Raw genomic sequence first — 22,262 nt, 5'->3', positions numbered from 1 at the left:
TTCAGCAAAAGTTTGTCTGTCTTAAAAGAATGTGAAAGAACAAAAACATGAACTAGAGAACAACTTTTATTTATGGTGAAACAAAGCTTATTTTTCAAACTGCCATGTAAACATAATTATTTCTCTATCACTAGCAAAATTACAGAAAGTGCTAGAAACAGTCTTTGTTCTGCTGCCAAATATGATGTTCTAGATTAACCTCTCAGTTTGATTTTATTGAATTCTACTCCAAGCTAACAGCAACCTGTACGTAGAAAAAATGTTAATTAACTGGAAGGCAGAGAAGTTAAATGCTCATATGCAGAGGCTTCTGAAAATGGGATTGTTTGAGATGGCAGAAAATGACCTTACAAAGAACATTACAGGGGAGCGTGTACTAGCGGCTTGCAGAATAGGAGAGAACTGGCATCGGCACTGCTGGTCAGCTGAAGCAACAACCCTTCCCCTCACACACCTCTGCTGCCCCAGGAGAAGTGCACATCCACACTGCTGGAAGCTTGCATGTATCCTGTCCCCCGCTGATTTTACTGTATGGCACTGAGAGGTTGGCTGTCCTTGCCTGCGTACCCTTCCCCCCAGCGGTGCTTGCCCCACAGTGCGGTGCGGGGATTAGACACACATCCCTGGCTCCCCGTAATGATGGGATTACTTCATACCCAGGAGAGCAGCCTTTGAAGTGCACAATGCTCACATTATGTGAAGGGATGGCAGACTGAGGAAGGAACCACGCTCTCAGGGCGTAAAATATTATAGGTTAGGATGAGGGAGGGTGAGGGCACCGAGAGCCATTTTCCTTACACACCGCCTCGTCAGAGATGTCTGTCCTTATGCTGCCATTGATGAGACAGTCATTTGCCACCGCAGCAGGCGACCTGGCACCTTTTCCAGGCTGTTTAGCTCGCTAAGGGGAAGTGGTGTCTTCACTTGCTGGCCAGGTCCCCTCCCAACACACAGGCATCCTCCAGTATTTTGGGTGCTCCTTATGACACTTAAAGTCTTGTGAGTGACTTGGAGAGCAGAGCTCCTTCCTCCTGTAGATGAGAAAACACGTAGCTGTCTCCTGCTTGCAGACTGGCATTTAAAAAATGATCACACAGAAGTCATACTTTTTTTTTTTTTTTTTAAACAATGGCTTTGAAAGTGCTTTTTTCTAAGTCAGTCATTCAAAGCATAGTTATTATCTATACTCAAAAATTGCTGTTAAGATATATTAAGTTCCAAAACTGATGATTTTTAACTGGCTTTTTTTGTCAGACTTTTCTCTTGTGTTGCTTTCCAGTAGTCAGGGACAAGCTCAGCTTTTTGTTTCCTGTGTATGTTCTGCTGCTGTTGACATAACCTGTTAAAACTAGTCCCTTGAAGTCACCCACCCACTCCCTCCTGTCTGGAATACCTTGTTGCAAGGATTTATTTTCACAGCTTGTTCCTGAGTGTTTGCTTTCACCTTTCAAACTCTGCTATTTATTGGTTTATCACAATCTGCATTTTGAAAGGTGCTGTGCTGAAGCCTTATAAGCTTATCTTGCATGCAGAAAATGCTGATTTGAGTGGACCTTTTCCTGCAGGGGCTTGCCTACAGATAGGTTGGCTTTGGGCTTACCTAAATCTGTTTCCTATTGATTGGATTCAGGCACAGTAACTATCTGAAACCAGTACAGTTAATGAGTCAAGTCAGTACTTTTGTGGTGATATAATTGTATCTTCAGCAAACAGGTACAGTTACTTAAACTCTGTTATGCTTATTTTAGCAGTTAATGACCTCGATGCAAAAACAATACTAGAGGGAAAAAAAAAAAAAAAAGGAAATCTGAAAGAATACCCACCAAAAGGCTTTAACAGATGCTGGTCTAGGGGCCCAGACAGCACCATAATACTCTGCTTTATTAAATGTCATGGAGACCAAAATACTTTAAAACCTAAGTAGTGGATTGGAGACGAGGTTGGCTTTCCTTTTAAATGTGTGACAAGCCCTGGTTTAATTGTCATTAAACCTCACTGCTTTTGAGGGAAATCATTGTGACTTTCAAAGAGAAGCTTTTAAAAAGTACAGCTTGGGTTGAGTAGTAGCAGGGAGACAATTTAAATAGAGAATATTTTTTTACCCTATAATTGAGTCAAGACTGTGTATGTCAACAATATTACAAACTCCCAATATTTCTACATCATCAGTTCAACTAAGGACTCTAAATACCACCTTTACCCTAAGTTCATTAAAACACATGGATTTTTTGATTAAGTTCATTAAACTTGGATTTTTGATTAAAAAAAAATTCTGAAATCTGATCTCATGGAAAAAAGGATTCTTGGGTTAAGTGTAAGATAAGAAGTTAAGAAGTTGTTTTTTTGTTTGTTTGGGGTTTTTTGTTGTTTGTTGGTTTTGTTTTGTTTTGTTTTTAAAATTTTTTAAAAGTGAACCTTCCTCCATTTCATAATTTCAGATTTTAAAGTTATCATCCACCTTGCAAAAGTTTTAATGAAATCTGCAAAGAACAAATGCAGGTCTGGGTTTTCTCCAAGATGTGAAGTCTCATTCAGTGTAGTTCTGAGTGCCGGTGTGGAAGGTGCCCTTTTTTTTTAGATTTAATGGATGTTGCCATACCTGAGATTCTCAGCTTCTCATGTTCCAAGTGTTTTCTGGAAGGCACCTTTACTTCATACATGATCAGAGATAATGACAGGGTTTTGAATTAAGATGTTTGTTCACTGACAACTTCCTACTATTAGAAGAGACTTCAGGGTTAACAGCCACGTTGAAATCATTCTTCTATCTCTCTGAATCTAATCCAGATCAAGAGTTTAAATTATGGTTAAATAAAAAAGGCTATCCATGGTTGCATGGATAAATAGTTATGCTTTGAGACTTAACCTGTTAAAACAGCTCCCAGACAAAAGGAAAGGAACAGAATCATAGCTCAGTTATACAACAGCATTTCTTCTGGCCCTTTTCTTCGTCTATTTAAGAGCAAAACACTGCAGCTTGAAAGGTGCCTAAATTCACACGGTAGCTTTAATGGCACTGTGGGTTTAAAATCATGCAGTCACCAAGGGGTTGTCAGAAATGAAGGAATACGTGAAATTTTAGTTTTAAGAGAGGTATTATTTGCCTTGTCAAAAAGAAATTAGATGGGCAATACCTAGCCAGGTACTAATGTAAAGAGAAGAGCAGCACTGTAAATCTTACTCTGCAGGAGGCAGATGCACCAATCTTGGTTCTATATACCTTATTTAACACTCACTGGGCCTTGTGGAGCCCTTTATTTATTTATTTATTAATGTTTTAATAACTCCATTGAGTTTGGTCCTGCAAGCAAGTAGCATTTAAAAAAACCAAACCAAACCAACCAACCAAAAGCAAAAAAAAACCAAACCCCCAACTAACTCTTTTTTTCCACTGCAGGGGGACAGTATCTTACCATCTCTGATCCCAAAGGCAAAGAAGGAAGAGCGGCACATCTTATCCTCCCCTTGGATCACATGGCTCACACCAGAGACTTGTGCCTGTCCTTCAGGCATAAGGTGCCTGGACTGCATTCTGGTGCCCTCCAAGTCTTTGTAAGGAAAAACGGTGCTCACGGACCAGCTGTTTGGGGAAGAAACGGTGGCCATGGCTGGAGACAGACACACATAACTTTACGAGGACTAGGCATCAAGAGTGTAAGTACTGATGCTTGTGTTGCTTTTTGGTTTTTTTTCCATGAGAAGCTGAAGACACTTAAATGGTGTCGCACTGGTTCGTTTGTCTTCTGGGTCCAATTTCAGTCTGTGTTTTACTATTTACTACTTTGATTCCTGCCAGTGGAATCATATTAAGGATATGAGAGTCATTTTTTTTCCAATTAGTTTTATGCAAAAATAATAAAAAAAGAAATCCCACCTACACCTATAGACTCATAGTACAGGCTGTTTTGTGATTTCCTGATCTACCTTGTACAGCCCATTTTAAGGGAATCACCATATAGGAAAAGCAGCCTGATGGACGGAGCCAAACTGTACGTAGACTTCAAAAAAGCCTGTATCAAGATTCCCTGTGAACAATGCTTTGAATAATGAAGTGCCGTGAAATAGGAAGCATCCTATCCCCTGTGGATTAGTTGTAACTGGCTAAACCAGGGGAAAGATATTGAAAATAAGTAGTTTTTGGTAATGCAGGGAGGTTAACGTGCAGTCACATGTGGCTTTATGCTCTTCAGCATACCTGCTGCAGCTGCATACCTGCTGCAGCTGATCTGGACAAGGAGGTAAATTATGACCTAAGTACTCCTGTAACACAAAATGGCTTAGTGCAAGCAAAAAAAGATGACTGAAGTGCCCTGGAGAATCTTTTAATACCTGTGAATCTTAGAAACATTGGGGGATAAACTGATATCAAAAGCTCAGTGTTATTCTTCAGCCTCTGCTTACCTTTGAAGGTAGTTTCTATTTCAGATCTGAAGAACTGGCTTGGGTGCTTCAGGGCCTGTTTTTATTCTGACTTAGATATCAGGTGGTGTGAAAAGTTCACACATCATAATGTTCATGGTGGGAGCAGACTACAAGACATACACAGTATATAGTCCTAAAATTAATATTAAGGATGTAATTACTACAGATAATTTTATGAAAACTTTACCTCAGCAACAGTAACAAAGATACCTGAGTTTGTTACCTGTAAATGAGTGTCAGACTGAGAATGTGGACATTTGTAACAGCTGAACAATATATTTGCCATATTCTTACCTTTTTTCTTGCTAATTTTCACATTTCTGGCAGTATTAACTCTTTCCAGCTCAGTGATAACAGGAGACTCTTACAACGTTTTGCTGTAGGCATCAAATAATTTTTAAGCCCTGGTCAAACATATTAAAACATCAAACCATATTAAACAATTCAGGCTTTGGAATCCACAGAAGCAGCACAGGTGACTACTGCTGTGTTTCTTAAAGTCAGCAGGCCATTCTGAATATTTAATCTATGCTCCAGTCCTTTTAGTCAGGCTTTCTGTGTGTTGAATTTCTTCTGCTCAGGCTAAATCTGGACTGCTGATGATCTGTGTAAAGCCACTGCCCAAAGTTCTGCCACTATTTCAAAAGGAACCAGTGCTTCTGAAGATTATTAATTGGTTAAATAAAAGATGGGTGTTTCTAGTTCCCACAACTAAGGCAGCTGCAATGTGCTTTAGCAATGGAAAGCTCCTCTTCTAGGTAGCATTTTAGAGAACACAGAGGATTTCACATGCTTCCATGAGGGACAGTGGAAACAGTGCAGAGATGATATGTAGAAAGCCCTCAAGATTTTCTTCTGTGGAAGTTCATCTCACCTCAGTAGATGGCCTAACTGGAGCAGCTCTGTCCTGAACTACTGGTTCTTCACAAAGATCCTGCCAAAGAGAAGAAGGGAGAGGATCAAAAATAGGAAAATGCAGCCATAATTCTAAGCAGAGTAAATAGGCTTTTGTGAGTCAGTTATGATTTCCTGAGCTTTCTTAGGCTTTTGCTTTGTTATTGTTGAGGCTCTCTAAACCAATGCTTCTTTCAATTTACTTCCTCCCCACCCCCCCTCAAAGTGTTCTATTTCTCTTCCTAGGTTATTTTCAAAGGAGAGAAAGGAAAAGGAAGAACTGGGGATATTGGCCTAGATGATGTGATCTTGAGGAGAGGACGCTGCTCTGAAGAGCATTAGCAAAGACAATGGACCAGCACAGTCATCTCCTTCTCATGCAATTCCTACCAAGCTTTGAAACAGAACTGCATGAATGAGAAGAAGAAGTGGGAGAGCAACAACTTCTTGGTGGTCTGCTAAGTGCAATCTCATGGAAACTTCACTTAAATACGTGGAGAGCACCTCCCAGGATTCAGGAAATCCAATCTCAGGCTGGTTCTTTCTATTAATCCTTTACCCTTAATTACATAGTTTCTATGTAATAACTTTATCCCTTATGGTGAGTGTTCACAGAAAGAGCACTCATGAAAAAGGGAGAATTAATTACAAATGGTGGCAAAAGGAAGCTCCAGCTCAAAGTTTTAGTGTTAACTGACAATCATTAACTTCCCATAGTGCTAGTCTTTCATTGATTAGATTTAACAGACAGTGGGATTGATCTAGCTTGGGTCACATTGGATCAGTGAGAGCCTGGACCTGAACTTTGGCTTGCTGCCACTGACCTTTGAAGAAGGGTTTGCTTTGTATTAAATAGCATTTACTTTGCTGTTGCATCTGTATTAACAAAACCCAGTTATCTAGAGTAGGCATTGCATCCTGTAATATTGCTCCTGCCGTGTTTTGTGTATATGTGTATGGTTAACATATTTATGTTTTTAATATTTACAGACTCTAGTTGCAAGGTAATTGGCAGCTGTACTTTCTTATTGTACAAGACAGGAGTTCAGCATGTTCTTCAGTACCGCTGGTCCTGCCAAGTTACCAAAGTCAGTTTATGGTGCTCACTGAAAAATGCTGGTGCAGTTCTTCATGTTGTAACGTCCTGAAGGCAAAAGACCAAACACTCACCTGATATAAACTGGCATCTGATAATGGTGTACCAGTTTGCATCTAGCCCAGAAGCAAGGCTCTCAATCCTGAAAGAATCTCCCGGTTCAGTTGAAAACTGAGCAGCCGGGAGAAGATGAACTTGGATAGTGTAAGGTGGAGCCTGTTGACACCATCAGGAATGTTCCCTTCCCACAGGTGGCACAAGCCTAAACATTAAGTAAAAAAGGGCAGCTGCATTAACACTGTACGAACAATTCAGACCATGAAATGCCTTGAGTGATCTTTGTCAAGTGTCCATATTCCATCCAATCTTCTGTATATAATAAACATTTTATCCTTTAGAACTAGAACAACTATTAGCTCTAGTTGGAAATAAGTATTTATCAAAACTTTAGACTAATTTTTTAGTTATGTATCATGCATATGGTGTGCAGTTTCCCAGGAAATTCTTCTGTTTGGTTTGGGATTTTTTCAATGGGCAGCATCATAATCACTGCTAACAATTCTAAATTTGACAAAGTAATTGTAACATTTAAGAAAATGACAAGAGTTGTAAAATGCTGTTAATGTTGCAGCCTTAAAGCTTCAAAATGTACATAATAGAAGAAATGGGTCTCAGATCTTTTGAATATTTAAATACAGTGTAAAATAAATGTCAGCTGCATATCATGTTATAAAACCATCATTAAAAAAATACATGCAAAATCTTACACAAAGTCCACAGAGATAAAATTGCAAAACCATTAGATGTCATATTAGATGTTTCTGATGAAGTACCACTTTGAAAATACTTTTTCCCATTTGTCCACCAGGACAAAGCAGAGTGTATATAGCAGAAATGTACATGACCAAACAGAGAATCTCCTGCAAAACTGTACCAGCAAACATTTTGAAAAGCAAAAACCCAAGGCATTTGTAAACATTAAATTTTAAACTGTTTTGCTTCAAATATGATCATGATCTTTTTCTCTTACATTACTTTGTGATGTGTCAGAAATATTTGTGAATAGTTGAAATACCTTGTCTTTATTTTAAAGTAATCAGTAAAGGAGACTGTTACTTGCTACTAATTGGAAACCTTGTTTTCATTTTTAGATTGAAATTCTCATTTTCATTGCAGTGAAATGAACTAAAAGATGACAAAACCAAAGTGAAACAGGATCTTGTTACGAGATTTAAAAATCAAGATACATTTCACTATAATATAATGGGAGCATTATATGTATTATTCAAAAGGAAGAATGACAATTTTCAACCTAACTTTCTTAAAGAGAAGTTTCACAGGTAATTTAAGAGCTTCTGCTTCATTTTACAAGCAGCAGCTCCCATAGTTTTCAGACTACTGAACCTGTACAAACTGTACAGTGGATGAAGATGGTCTTTACCACATATTGCTACACCTATTAAGATTCCCTGGTTAAAATAGCAACCTATTTCCTATCTATGCAACACTGTCAGAGTTACAAATGGTCCCTAGAACTCACTCAAAATCTGAATTAATTCAGAAGGCAGGCATAAATAAGGTATTGGAGACTTGGAGGTCAAAACCTTGGGTTTACTGTATTTGAAGATTACAATAAGCACCCTAATAAGAGTCAGATGATCATGAGAAGACAACCCTGAGCAGAAAAATGTTGATGACAGCAGCCTTCCATCATCCTGCTCCATTCTCCTGGAGAAAAGGTGCCACAGTAGCAACTGCCTCCAAACCACGGGCCAGCTCTCTCTCTCCACACACACCCCATTAGAGGTTATTTCTCCCTGCAAATGAGGCCTGGTAATTGTCAGAAACATCACTAAAATTACAGACTTCGGATCAAGCTATGCATTGTGACAGTCACCTTGAAACCCATTCCCTCTGCATTTAAAGATATGCAACAAGATAAACTACAACTGTCAGCCTTTACAATTTGAATCGTGAATGTAAGACATATAGGGTTACTAATTAGCAAGTGAGGCCCAGTTAAATCTTATGCAATTTTTATTTGTATAGTCCTATATCTCAGACAGAAAATTATCAGAGTTTTCCTAGTGGTTAAAATACTTTCTTACCTGCTGCTTTATCCTGGTGTCCCATAGTCACACAATGTTTGATGACATTTCAGATTTTCCACATCAATTAAAAACGAAAGAAGAAGTCAGTGATGCATTGGTGTAAACCTGCAACTCTAGAAAGAAATATGAGACATTTTAGTGGTAAGTTACAGTAGTGGCTTGAAAGATCACAGAAATCTCCTCAAACTTTGAAAATTAATGTGTGCTCAGACCTCATCTACTGCATCAAACTGACCTAGTGATACATGAAGAAATGCATTTGGAATGTCTGTAATGCTCCATTTGTTTGACAGGAAGATGCCAACAGATTAAAGACCATCAGGGACCACAAAGACAACTTAACAGTGCAGACTGAAGCACGTCTAGAGTTCAAACACCATCTTGGTGTGGGTTTTCAGGATTATACAACCAAAATGAATCAAATCACATTCTAGCTGGTCTGCTCTTACCAATTGTCCTTGTGGACTTGTGTGACCTCTTCCAAAACCTCTTCCTTTGCTTTGAAACAAATTGTCCTCTAGATAGTGTTCTACGCTGATTGCTCTAAGCTGAGATGGTCTATTTTGGGAGGAAAAAAAAGTGGGTTATATTTTATTTATCTCACTTCTTTAAGTTGAAAACCAGCCTGGCTAATATTATTGGATTACAGGACAGTTGATCCAATTACTTGGATGCGAGTGCTTATTGGACTGTGGGTTCACATTAGGTTGCCTTTTTTCTTCTAAGAAATCTCTAATTTAACAGCAGAGAGCCAGATGGGATATCATGGTTACATATGCTTGATATATGTCAAAAGCATAGATTTATCTCTCAATTTCCCAATAACATGCCAAACAGTTGAGCAAACTGGACCTGAATTTTCTGGATAAAGACAGAAAAAATTCTCAGCTCTACAGATCAGGCACTCCATCATTGTTTTTCCTCAGTTTGCTTCCCAAGAGATGTTCAAGTCAGTCAGTCTTTTCTTTAAGAAATATTTAAGCTCATTCTGTACATAAGTTTTGCCATTTAACTGTTTTCCTGCAATCCAGCTGTTAAGGATCTCCCCAAGACTCAGGAACAAGCCTCCACCGCCATGAAATGACTCTTCTACGGGTACAAGAGGTTCAGACGGTAAAGTCCTCTGTCATGTTTGTCTCCCGGGTTTTTCCTTGCCGTGCATTTCAACAGCCCATGTTCTCATTTCAGACTCTCATCCTGAATAGTTTTGATACCTGTTTTGGGTGTGGCAAACACCTGGAAAGACAAAGTACAGCATGTACTCAGAGAATGATTTTACTGCATTTGTACACAACACAAGCACTCAAGTTTGAGATTGACACTCACAAGAATTTCAGGAAGACACCATCACTGCTCCGATACCACTGGTGCCCCAGCAGAAGGGAGAGACTGCATCACACTTGCCTTTTGCCCCTGCCCCTGCTGTAGGTAAAAAACTTGAAGAAATGGACTCAGCAGATTTTTCCCCCGTTAGGGTGGTTCAAGACAGAATTCCCCTATGTATGAAGCAGGATTACTGTGGCATGCATACGCTCCAGTTCCATACCAGTGTCTTTGAACTGCAAAGAACAGGAAAAAAAAGCCTTTCAATGAAAATTGACTTCGAAACAGCAAAAGGACTGGCTGTGTATCTTACTGCCCATCTTTCTCCTCTTTAAGGAAGCTGGTAATGTTAAGCTTCCACAGACAGTGCAAAACCACATAGGTTTTGGTGGTATAGTCACATAATATTGCACTTGGTTTAAGAAAAATTCTCCTTTCAAAATGCTTCAGTTTGTAATAACATCAACTTTAACAGAAATTAATTCTCCATGAACTCCATGGAGGTCACCATCTCACATTCCTGAGACTGTCCTCTGGCCCTGAGGTTAGATAGCATGTAATACCTGTATCTACGCAGGCACTCCCGCTTGAAACACTGCACAGTCCACTCCTAAAGCATATTTTCCTCAGATCCTATGCCTCAGGTTGTCAAAAATCTGCTCCACAGTGTGTCTGCCAAAAAAGAAACCACTGCCAACTTAAAATGTGTTTTTACATGATTTTATTCACAGATGAGCACAATAGTACAAGTATAGCAGAAGTGCTGAGAGAGAAAAGGATAAGCAGCCAAAAGTATACCCTGAGAGGTAACATATCAAAGGCAACATCCAAATTTAAAATCAAGCTAAAAATACCTGGCTGTCTCAAAAGAACAAGATTTTTGCCTATTATTTCAGACCAGCAAATGTTGGAACTTACTCATTGGATCTTAACACCACTTTGGAATGCCAAGTGCAGTTAAACTTTCTCCCCCTTTTCCAGACGTTTCCATGTAGATAAAATACTGAGAGTGGCACAGTGAAATGCATTCTCACACCCCTGGATTCAGGTCTAGCAGAAGAGCTTCTCATCTGGGAGCTCACACAACGTGTGCCGTCTCAGCTGGTGATGACACCACTAGAATTCTCAGCAAAGACCATCCTGACATCCAGCACAATGTGAGTAGAGAACTAAACCCAAATGAGCACCGCGCAGCACCAGTTATGCTTTTAAATTAGGAAAATAACTATAAGATTGTCTAAGGCAAGAAATTTGACTAGCAGAATTCAGAGGGGTGTCCTAGAGAGACACTTTGACTTCTATCCCTCTGAAGTTCTGAGTTAGCTCAGAGAAGGTTGTCATCTTACCACAGTTTCCTGGATCAGTTGGAGGGTAGAAATTGTGATTTCACAGGGCTCTTCAAAGTTTCCATTTCCCAATGGTTAGCCTTCTCTCTCAAACATCAAATATCCATGATTCTTGCTAGTAGTCTTTAGCCATTTGTGCCTTAAAGAGTATACACAGGGTTGAAATACACTGAAACTGCTCAGTAACATTAAACTCCACAACTCTATCATGTCAATTTACATAGAAACCGGGAACCTTCATTGTGGAGGTAGAGGTGTCATTAAACTGTGAGCAATTCAGTCACTCTCCCATCAAACGCCACTGGTTCTATCTTGCTTTAAAGATACTATAGTTGGCTGAACTCAGTAACTGAGGGCTGCCTCAGAACTGAGTGATGCTTAATTACAAGGTACATTTGGCAGTTTTGTGGGGTGTTAGGAGACCTTGTTATTCTGGCAGCTCATCTGCCAACAGCTCTGGCGCACTCACACAGTCATTAGGAAACTCACTGTGAACTGCTCTGCCAGCTTTTTATTAGAGTAATTTGTTTGTCAAATAAAGATATGTGACTGGGGCATGGAAAAATATTACATTAATATGGAAAATAGGCAGAGAAAGTACATAGTACACCAAGGGATGCCTTTATCACCAGACGGCCTTTGAGCAGCTTACATATTGGCAGTTAGAGAGCTAGACAAAAATTGTAAGGGTTCAAATATGGCTTGGCCACAGAGCTTCAACCCACAGGCCTCTCACTCAGGCCCTCAATAACACTGTTCTTCATCTTTCATTCAGCCATCCCCTCCCAGGTTAGTCCAAAGAGTGTGTTTGGCATGATGACTACCCCTCTCTGTGGCTGGATGGGAGCGGGTGGTCCCTAATTGAGTGCAACTGTCTTCATTTCTCTCATAAGTTTTGCCAGAGGTATCACCTGTGCTGCTAAAGACATTGGGCAAACTCAAACTTTCATGTCCTCTGATGAAAGTAAGGAGCTTTTCCTTCCCTGGCATGGAAGTCTGCTTCTTTCCTAATGAGGGACCCTCAAAAGAGGAAACCCGTTCAGAACCACCCTCTGCATTAGCTGTTCCGACCGAAATGCCCTGTGCACTGCAACTAGGTCCTAATGCACAGGTAGCAAACTGCACAAAAAAAAAACCCAAATAGGGCAATATCCTGAGCATGTGGCAAACAGATCCAAACTATGACCCTTGAAGAGGCAACTGCAGGTAAAACTACAGGAGCACAAATGGGGAATGCAAGCAATCCTGCAACTCACCAGAATGTGACTGCAAAACAACTGGACTCCATTTCTGGCCCTGAAGTGCACTGACTAAAACTGGTGGCTTTTCCAACAGCCAGTCTGCCTGGAACCTGGAACAGCCTGGGAACACAGCATCTCTAAACCACATGAGGCTGCCAACAGCAACTATAAGGTAATCCTGCAGCACACAAAATAATACATGTGGGGTTTTTTCAAACCTCGCTATTAAAAACATCCTTGTAATGATGGCTCTGTCCTGACACTCAATACAGGCAACCCATGCTTCCCATCTCAGTGGCAACAACTCCCTCTGGGGAAGAGACACATCTTGCACTCAGAAGGGAACTGAACAGAGCTGCAGCAGAACAGGCACAAGCTGCTGCAGTGGTATCAGGCTTTGCCCACTGGCCTTTCAGTCAAGCAGTGAGGCTGCCTGTGATCTCCCTGAACACATTCAAAGGTTGAGTAGGAATTCTCCGTGCACCTCTCCACACCACTATTAATACTGCTGTAGGTAAGGTGAGTAAATGCATCCCATGTGATAGGTAAGAGAAGTGAGCAAATGCTTATATCGTGCACCCAAACATAGGCAAACATCACTTACTTGAACTTACTCACAAATCCCACTGCTGTGCACTGTCCTCTTGATACACAGCCACAGCAGACTCAGGTCAATGGGCTTGACCTGCAACAGCAGCTAGTTAAAAGCAGCAATACAATTAAAAGCTTCCATTATGTAGCATTATTGAAGGGGAGAAACTTACAGGCAAATTTAATTTGTCTTTAACTTCCAGGAGCTTGGACCTCTCACTTGGCCCTTTTGCCACCACCACAGTCAGGCAAAGCACTTCAGACCCCTCTGTCCTTGGCTTCTGTAGCACAAGATCAGTCCCTTTGTTAATACCATACTAAAGACCGTGCTTCTGACTGAAATGAATCCTCTTAGCTGCTCACACAAATGCATCTGACACTCCTTCCTGAAGGAACTGTGGAACACGGCATCTCGAAAGCTGCTATACAGAAAGCTAAGAAAATCAAAACACATTACAAAGGAACTTGGGCAGTCATGAGACAAGCAAGTATATTAGACACCGATGAATTCACCATGCTCCCTGAGCTATTTCTATGTGATTTATCTCAGTTTCTAGTTAATTTTTAATAGGCATTTCCCCTGTCCCTTGCCAAGCAGTTGGCATGTGCTCCAGCAACAAATATTGAGGCGGATGTAGTAAATGGAGTTTTTACTTGAAGTAAGAACTATCATTTAAAATCCTATTTCTCCTGCATCTGAAAATGGACAAACTCTTTTGCCTACTTCAAAGAATTGGAATCCAACATTCCTCCTTTCTCCACCACATCCTACTTTGTGCTACAGCTGTTTTAATTCCTATATAGGTACAACGTCAGTCCCGTCTCCTAAGCAGAGTGCTCGACAAGGCTACAACATAGATTCTTTAGGTAAACAACAGCTACCAGCATTCAAAATCCTTCATAAAGTGCAGTTGCACTGACACTAAACCAAAACAGCATCAGGACAAGACAAAGGGAGAGCTCTTGTGGCCTCACATTTCAGCACACTCCTGTTTTGCTGCAGAGCTTCCAGTCTAGCCCACACTGACACCAACCTGTCAAAAGCTCTTCAACAGACCTACCATCAATTGTATTAAGCCCTACACTTGAAATACTGGCACTCTCACCTGTAAAATGCAAAACCTCAAGCTGCCTCCTCTGGTTCCAGTCATTCCGACCCTTTGGGCTGTTGGAGAGGTTGTACTGCTCGCTACCAGTTCCAGCTGAAGGCTTTAACTCCCAGGCAAAGTGCAAAGGCTGTGCCTGCAGCCCCCACAGCTAATGGTGCTCCTGCACCAGCGGACCTGGTGCCGAGCCAGCATCACTCTGGATGGGCCCTAGACGTGCCATTTTCTCCTACCGTGAGCTGAGGTTTCCTGATAAACCAGGATGAGCACAGCCTGCATTAACCCAGCTGTGCTGCCCCGTGGGCACATGCTGGCCCTCTTGGGTGTCTCAGATGCACAGCATGATGGCAAGGGCATGGGCATCACAGCACCAGCACACCCTGCTGCTGTGTGGTTTCTGACTGCTGGCGGGACCCACTGCAGCTGCCACTGCCCCGGCTTCAGTGAGGGCTGGAGCCCCAGGTGTGAACAGATTCAAACCAAGTCACTACAACTAAAACTGGGAAAAGCCCCATTTGCCCCTGAGCCTTCACACTTGGGCAGTCCACAAAGAACAATCACCTGAACTTGTACAGCCCATCAAGCCTGCACTACCCACCCCACAGTGCCAAGGCAGCCCCAACAGCTGAGATATCCCAACAGGTACACTGCACCGGCAGAAGAGCAGCCACTGGTGTTGTTTCTATGCATAACCAAACCTTTGATTAAGCAGCAAGTAGCTAAGGCTGTGAATTCAGAACTTCAGAGTGTTTCTTTATCTTGCCCATGGGGGGTGTGTGTGTGTGTGCAACGCTTTGGAGTTGCATGTGCTCACCACAACACACCATGTGGGGATACAGCTTCCCACCCTCTGTACAGGTTGCTGCCTCTCAATCCCCTTCCTTTTCCTCTTCTTCCTCCTCACACACCTCTTGAAATTTCTTCAGCTGCTTTCTTCTTCTTCCCCCTCCAGCTTGTTCCGAGACCCCCAACTTTTCTCTATCTTTCAGCTCTGTATTGCTCCTGTGATCTTGAGCTCTTGATGAAAAACAGGCTATCAAAGCTTTTGTCCTCAGCTGCATACTTTTAAGCTTAGGCCTCCTGTCTACCAGGAAGATTCAACTGAGGTATAAAGCACTGCACCTGGCAGTGTTTGCCAGCTCCTGCCCAAACAAAAATAAAGTTTCTTTGCCTCAGGACCTGCTGAACCCAAACACTGTTTTCTCTGGCACAAGAGGCCAATTCACTCCTTGAGATAAATATTAAGCAAACAGGATTTTTTTTTTACTTTAGGAACTAAGCAGCTACAACTTTTTCCTGCAGCCACAGTCACGCCCCTTGTGCCTGCAACACTGAGCTATTTTTAAAAAATTCATTCCTGTGGTATTTTCCTAAAAGCCATAAAGCAGCAGGGCATTCTCTTAAACACACTTTACTATTATTACTCTGTCTATGCCTCCTGACTGACTATGACCTTCCAAATTCAGATAGATTAGCCATCTGTCAAAAGAAAAAAAAATAAATTATTCTCTTTGTACCCCTTCCTCTCTCACTTGTTTTCCCTGGGCAGCAGCTCCGACCTGGCAGGAAACCATCTTAGTTCCTGCCCTCTGACTCCATCACATGCCCTGAATGTCGCAGCTTGGACATTCTGCGTACTAAAAAAAGAAAAGAAAAACTTTTACCTTTTGCCAATGTTTCAAAAAGCAAAAACAGTGAGCCAAAACCCAAGCGAAGTACTGTTATCTATCCATGTAATAACAACACTCTCAACACCTGAAAAAATAAGATTAGTAGCTTAAATTCACCAAATTCACCAATATTCTGACAATCATACTGTTCCCTTCATCTCAGCAGATGATGGGTAAAATAAGTTTGTGACTTAGCTAGTAATTTTAAAAGAAGAATAAAGTCCATAGTAAATAATGATACAGACCCTTATCAGCTTGGGGACGTCTTGTTAAAATAGCAGGCAGAGACACAGAGCACTTAGCTGTTCTCTCTTCTCTGTACTTGCTCTCCGGTATAAAATACAGAACATTTTTTCCTAAGAATATGTAAATATAAACAAAGATTAAAATTAGGACAAATACCTCCTTCCCCTGATTTCATCGTCTGAACCCTCACTTAAGCAAGAAGCATCTATTTTCTATTCACACACACAATTTATTTCTGCTTGCCCATGGTCCATGCTAGGGGAGAACACTACCAAGAAATCAACCTTTCACTCCCAGCTCCCGACCCTATATTTCTGTTGTCCCATCCTTTTACACATTCCAGCCTTCTGGCCACCTCCTATTGGTGAAATCAGCTTTTTGCTGCCTGAGCCAAGAGAAGAGCCAGTGGCAATGTGCTCTTATGAAGGGGGATTGCCTCGTGCCACGTTCTCTACCTGCCAGAGCAAGTCTGCAGCCATCTGTCCTCTTTGCCCTAACCCGCACTGTTGCTGCTGCCCTCAGCAATGTGTTTGTGAGGCCACAAGATGTGCCAAGCTCCAGAGCAACCCCTCATGGCTCTGGTTTGCATCTTGTCACACTCCTTCTGCTACTGCAAACGCATCCTTAGGCAAAAGCCTCTTTCAAGTCAAAAGCTAACTTACTGACACACAGTGAGTCCAGCAACTGGCAATGGGGGATTTTGAAATTTAGGGTTTTTTCCCCGCATGTCAACACGCTCTTTTCCCTCTACTCAATGAGTCCATCTTCAAACTACTCTGTCCTGGAGTGGTGATGAACTTAAGATACTGTGAGGTGCGTGCAGGTCAGAGCTTCACCCATCGGTACAGCCCATCTGAGTCACCTTCCTCCTGGAGCTCAGCTACTGACTTCTGAGACAGCACAACTATGCCCAGTGTCACTGCTATGCCAGGAAAGGACACTCACGTGAATGCAGCGGACAGCAAAGTTATAATAAAGGTTTTAGCTCAAACAGAACTATGCTCTTTTTCGTCAGCTGATTTTCTCTCCCATGAATTCCAGCATCATTCATTTACTAAGAAATAATGTTCAATTCTCATGTATGTCAGAATCACAAAATTTACTTTGCTTCTTCCACATCAAACTTAAGGAAAAAAAAAGGTGATGGGTTGCGGAGCTCTCTAAAGCCAAAAATTAACAATTGCTGGATGAGAAAACAATAGAAAAAAGTTATCAACAACTTATACCTATTTCAGAATGCAAACAGGAAGGACTTCAACAAAAAAAGGGCAAAATTCTATGAGAAAAAAAGTAAGCTTTTTTTCCTCTAGTCAGTATCGCTTACAATAATTCCATTGGTTTACCTACATTTCTAGACTCTTTATTTGTTCTCAAGGACATTGGAAATGAAAAATAAAATCAACTTCCAAGCTCTCCTGAACAATCTACAGTGAAGTACAACAGATAACAAGCTGAACATGCTCCTAGGCAGCCAATTCCAGTACACACATTTACTGATACAGAAGGAACAGCATATATACTTTATATATATGTAAATATAAACAAAGATTAAAATTAGGACAAATACCTCCTTCCCCTGATTTCATTGTCTGAACCCTCACTTAAGCAAGAATCATCTATTTTCTATTCACACACACAATTTATTTCTGCTTGCCCATGGTCCATGCTAGGGGAGAACACTACCAAGAAATCAACCTTTCACTCCCAGCTCCCGACCCCATTTCTTTTGTCCCATCCTTTTACACATTCCAGCCTTCTGGCCACCTCCTATTGGTGAAATCAGCTTTTTGCTGCCTGAGCCAAGAGAAGAGCCAGTGGCAATGTGCTCTTATGAAGGGGGATTGCCTCGTGCCACGTTCTCTACCTGCCAGAGCAAGTCTGCAGCCATCTGTCCTCTTTGCCCTAACCCGCACTGTTGCTGCTGCCCTCAGCAATGTGTTTGTGAGGCCACAAGATGTGCCAAGCTCCAGAGCAACCCCTCATGGCTCTGGTTTGCATCTTGTCACACTCCTTCTGCTACTGCAAACGCATCCTTAGGCAAAAGCCTCTTTCAAGTCAAAAGCTAACTTACTGACACACAGTGAGTCCAGCAACCGGCAATGGGGGATTTTGAAATTTAGGGTTTTTTCCCCGCATGTCAACACGCTCTTTTCCCTCTACTCGATGAGTCCATCTTCAAACTACTCTGTCCTGGAGAGGTGATGAACTTAAGATACTGTGAGGTGTGTGCAGGTCAGAGCTTCACCCATCGGTACAGCCCATCTGAGTCACCTTCCTCCTGGAGCTCAGCTACTGACTTCTGAGACAGCACAACTATGCCCAGTGTCACTGCTATGCTAGGAAAGGACACTCACGTGAATGCAGCGGACAGCAAAGTTATAATAAAGGTTTTAGCTCAAACAGAACTATGCTCTTTTTCGTCAGCTGATTTTCTCTCCCATGAATTCCAGCATCATTCATTTACTAAGAAATCATGTTCAATTCTCATGTATGTCAGAATCACAAAATTTACTTTGCTTCTTCCACATCAAACTTAAGGAAAAAAAAAGGTGATGGGTTGCGGAGCTCTCTAAAGCCAAAAATTAACAATTGCTGGATGAGAAAACAACAGAAAAAAGTTATCAACAACTTATACCTATTTCAGAATGCAAACAGGAAGGACTTCAACAAAAAAAGGGCAAAATTCTATGAGAAAAAAAGTAAGCTTTTTTTCCTCTAGTCAGTATCGCTTACAATAATTCCAGTGGTTTACCTACATTTCTAGACTCTTTATTTGTTCTCAAGGACATTGGAAATGAAAAATAAAATCAACTTCCAAGCTCTCCTGAACAATCTACAGTGAAGTACAACAGATAACAAGCTGAACATGCTCCTAGGCAGCCAATTCCAGTACACACATTTACTGATACAGAAGGAACAGCATATATACTTTATATATATGTATCACATATATACATCAAAAATACATACTTATTCACGCATTTAGGTAAAACATGTAACAAGGTTGCATGAGAAGCACTGCCAAAGCTGGCCAGTGCTGGGAAAGCAGGATCTCCCAAAAACCCCTCTCGGGGGCTTCCTGTGGCAGCAGGCACTACCTAAGAAGGAAAAACCTCCCCTAGTGCCAGGTTTTCCCCATTTCACAGGTGCAAATCCTCAACAGTTTGTCAGGCTCTGTTTGCTATAACAAAAGCCTTCAGTCTCCTGACGTTTTAAAAGGGTTCAAAGAAACATAACATGAGCTAGTTAAAAATACCATGGGGAGTGTGTACACACACCCACCGTGCTCTAAGCCAAAATCACAGGAAGCAAAGTTTGTTTAGCCTAACAGCTCATCCTACCTACAGCCCCTCTCCTGCAGAACTCCTCTGAAACAGTATCTGCTGTGTTGCCTTGCCTGGTGTGCTTTGAAAGCCCCAGGTGACTCCCTCTCCAGAGCAGGCAAACAGACCGTACCTCTGTGTACGCCCAAACTGTTCCTGGCACAAAGAGGCAGAGCCCGGCACTTCCAGGTGGTACCTGATGTAAACAGACCCTGGAGAGCTCACGCTGCAGTACTTTTCCCGACCTTCAGCCTGAAGGTTTGTTTTAGCTAATTTAAAGCTCCTCCTCCTGGGAGACCACCCAAAATGCCTTTGTACAGTTCAGGTCGTGTCTTAATCACCTGGCCAAACTTAAGTCCTGCAGCTCCTTTGATCTTTCTTGGTTATTCAAACTGCTCGGTCGCTTTGCCACTGTTGATGCTGCTCTTGGCATTCCTCTAACCTACAGAGATCTTCTCCTACTTCAGACAGCTGCAGAGATTCAGGCAGCATGGTAATTGCAGACAGTATTGTTTTCCCAAAGCTGACACCAGTAAGACCAAGCTCAGTGCTCAGACAGGGCTCACCAGCAGAGCACAGAGGCCTGTGCCAAGCTCCTTGTTGCTGTTGCTAGACTGGCTTTGAAAGTGGAACAAGATAACATTTATTTGTAACATCTTGCAGCATGGATGCAGTTTTATTACCAAATCCATTCCCAAACATCACAACCTTCTTTGTTCATGGCACAGGCAACGTCTTCCTGCAACTCCTTCTACAGCAACTTCAAATGTCAGAGAACTTAAGTGCACCCAATGCCCACTGCCAAGCCCTCAGTTATAGCCCTTTCTCCTCTTTCAGGCTCAGATCAATCTATTATTTCCCACAGCAGGAATCAGATGCAGGGACTCTACAGAGATAAAAAATGCTCAAGAAATAAATGATAAGTAACAACATCCAGGTAATGCAGGTAAACCACCACTACCAATATTCTGTCTCATCGCTGGGAAAACTTCACATGTCCCAGATTTCCACTAGCACTGAACAATTACACAGTGTCATTTTATATTAAAAAATAACGTAAACTATATAATCAATCCTACTGTATGAAATAACAGAAGGTTACAGACTGTGCAGTGAGTAGTCAGGCAATGAGGTTTCTTACACGACAGTTCTGGGATATTTTGATACTGTGCCAAAGCCTGAAAGCAGCCCTGGATTACTGTCTCTTAGAGATGCCTCTTGGCTGCTCTTCCTTCCTCACAATTCATCACTGTTCTACTGTGAGCATCAGCGTGCCAAGTTTTGGGTCAGGGTGTATTTCACGCCACCTTTGTGCTGATGCAAAAGTGATGCCACAAAGTAGCGGGAAAGAAGGCACTGGGCTCTCTGACTAGAAAACATCTTAAGAATTAATGGAGAAAATCCTGTGCCACTGTAAGGGACAGATTGCTTTTGGAAAGTCAACAGTGCCCAAATAGGTGATGTTACAATAATCAGTTAATACTTTTGTACTGTGCCATTGTGATCCATGAGAGAACTTTCACTAGATGCTGTATGAACAGGGAGCTTTCCATTCAGAGGAATCCCACCTATTATGTAATTTGCTTTGACAGACAAAACCCCCCAAATGGTCTTTTCATCTCTTCTTCAGGATATTTTTTATCTGAACAGGTAGTTTTCAACAAAAAAAAAAAGATCTGAGCCTCGCAACACCCTCCTGACTGGTACAGTGCCATCATTCAGAAGAAACCTCCCTCTCAGATGAATTCAGTGTGGCCTGCTAACAGCACTTAAAGCTCTGCAATTCAGCATTATAAAATTGTTTGTCTTCTGAGTGTATAAGAGTTTCACTTTAGGCCCTGCCAAGGTCAATATGCAAGATAAATACTCTCCCACTCATGGCCTAATGGGAGGTCTCTTAGGCACCTCAGGTTTGCTATGCAATACCTAGGGAAACATGACAATCAACATTTCACACGCTAAATTATGTCAGATGCAAGCAGGATTTTACTTCAGCTACTCTGTTCTTACCCTCTCTGATACAGAAAAGAAGGGATCCCCTGTAAATCTGAGATACTTTGACTCCTGACAATAGAAAAAAAAGAAATCAGTATTTCTTGGCAGAATCACTGTGAGCAAAGATTTAGCTGAGCAAGAGCTGTCACACCAACCTCCTCCATGAAAAGTTAAGTGCCTGGAACTGAGGAAAAGGGAGATTGGAGAGGGTGGATGGAAGAGAAATACCATCACTCAGTCACCCCCAAAACATGAAGAGATCCGTTTTAAGAATTATCTCCCTCAGAATATCTTCCCTAAAAATCACTTTTCCCCCCTTAAAAATGGATATATCTTCAATAATAACATTATCAGTATTTATTTTTGTTATTGTTCTGTCAGTGAAAGTCTGGGCCACTTTGAAACAATCTTTTCTCTAAATGAACCCATAAGTTTCTGTAGTTTTCATAGTTTTCATAGTGTTTGGCCTGGAATGAATAAATGCCCTGATAAAGCACATCTCTCTGAAATGTAACAACTGTACACTTCATTTGGCAAAAAGATGGAATGTCCTTCTGGAAATTTTTTACAATCCTGAAATCTATATATTCCTCAAAATGTCTTGGTTATTCAATTAAGTTTATAATGAAAGATAAGCCATAAGGAATAATCTGTTAAGCCCAGAGCAGAAACTTTATGCCTGAGAACACACAGCAACGCATGCATGAAAAAATTATATGTGAGTTTACCTAGGTTGGACTCTATCTATATAGTTTGTGTCAATCTGCAGAGTTTTGCTGTCAGTACAGCTACTGTCGTCTGTGCTACCAAGCTAGAACAGACTAATTAAATGTAGTTAACTCCAAATCCTGACCCCAATGTGTCCAACAAACCTCCAGACAGTTGAGGGAAAACTTGC

The 22,262-nt window shown here is 41.4% G+C and overlaps 1 protein-coding gene and 1 long non-coding RNA gene across 6 annotated transcripts in view; one reads left to right on the top strand and one right to left on the bottom strand.

The window, feature by feature from the left end:
• The window catches only part of NPNT (nephronectin), a 50,328-nt gene extending 43,836 nt beyond the window's left edge, over positions 1-6,492 (top strand). The window contains exons 11-12 of the mRNA XM_050338465.1: positions 3,398-3,654; positions 5,563-6,492. Coding sequence (XP_050194422.1) covers positions 3,398-3,654; positions 5,563-5,658 — 353 coding nt within the window. The 3' untranslated portion in view covers positions 5,659-6,492. The remainder of the gene's footprint in view (positions 1-3,397; positions 3,655-5,562) is intronic.
• On the bottom strand, positions 92-12,432 carry LOC126651975 (uncharacterized). Of its 5 annotated transcripts, none has more exons than XR_007631837.1 (9): positions 11,193-12,432; positions 10,410-10,518; positions 9,850-10,082; positions 8,973-9,759; positions 8,521-8,634; positions 6,487-6,674; positions 4,402-5,356; positions 3,414-3,789; positions 92-1,031 (listed from the first exon to the last, which is right to left on the bottom strand). It is a non-coding gene; the product is annotated as an uncharacterized LOC126651975 (long non-coding RNA). The 5 variants fall into 5 exon arrangements; XR_007631839.1 differs by having other exon boundaries at positions 3,414-4,529; positions 4,717-5,356; XR_007631838.1 differs by having other exon boundaries at positions 3,414-4,826; positions 5,297-5,356.
• Positions 12,433-22,262: the final 9,830 nt, after the last annotated feature.

This window comes from Myiozetetes cayanensis, unplaced genomic scaffold (genome assembly GCF_022539395.1).
Source record: "Myiozetetes cayanensis isolate MyiCay16 unplaced genomic scaffold, myiCay2020 scf7, whole genome shotgun sequence".
NCBI lineage: Eukaryota > Metazoa > Chordata > Aves > Passeriformes > Tyrannidae > Myiozetetes > Myiozetetes cayanensis.
The sequence above is the reverse complement of the archived record's forward strand: the minus strand, read 5'-3'. Positions and strand labels throughout refer to the sequence as shown.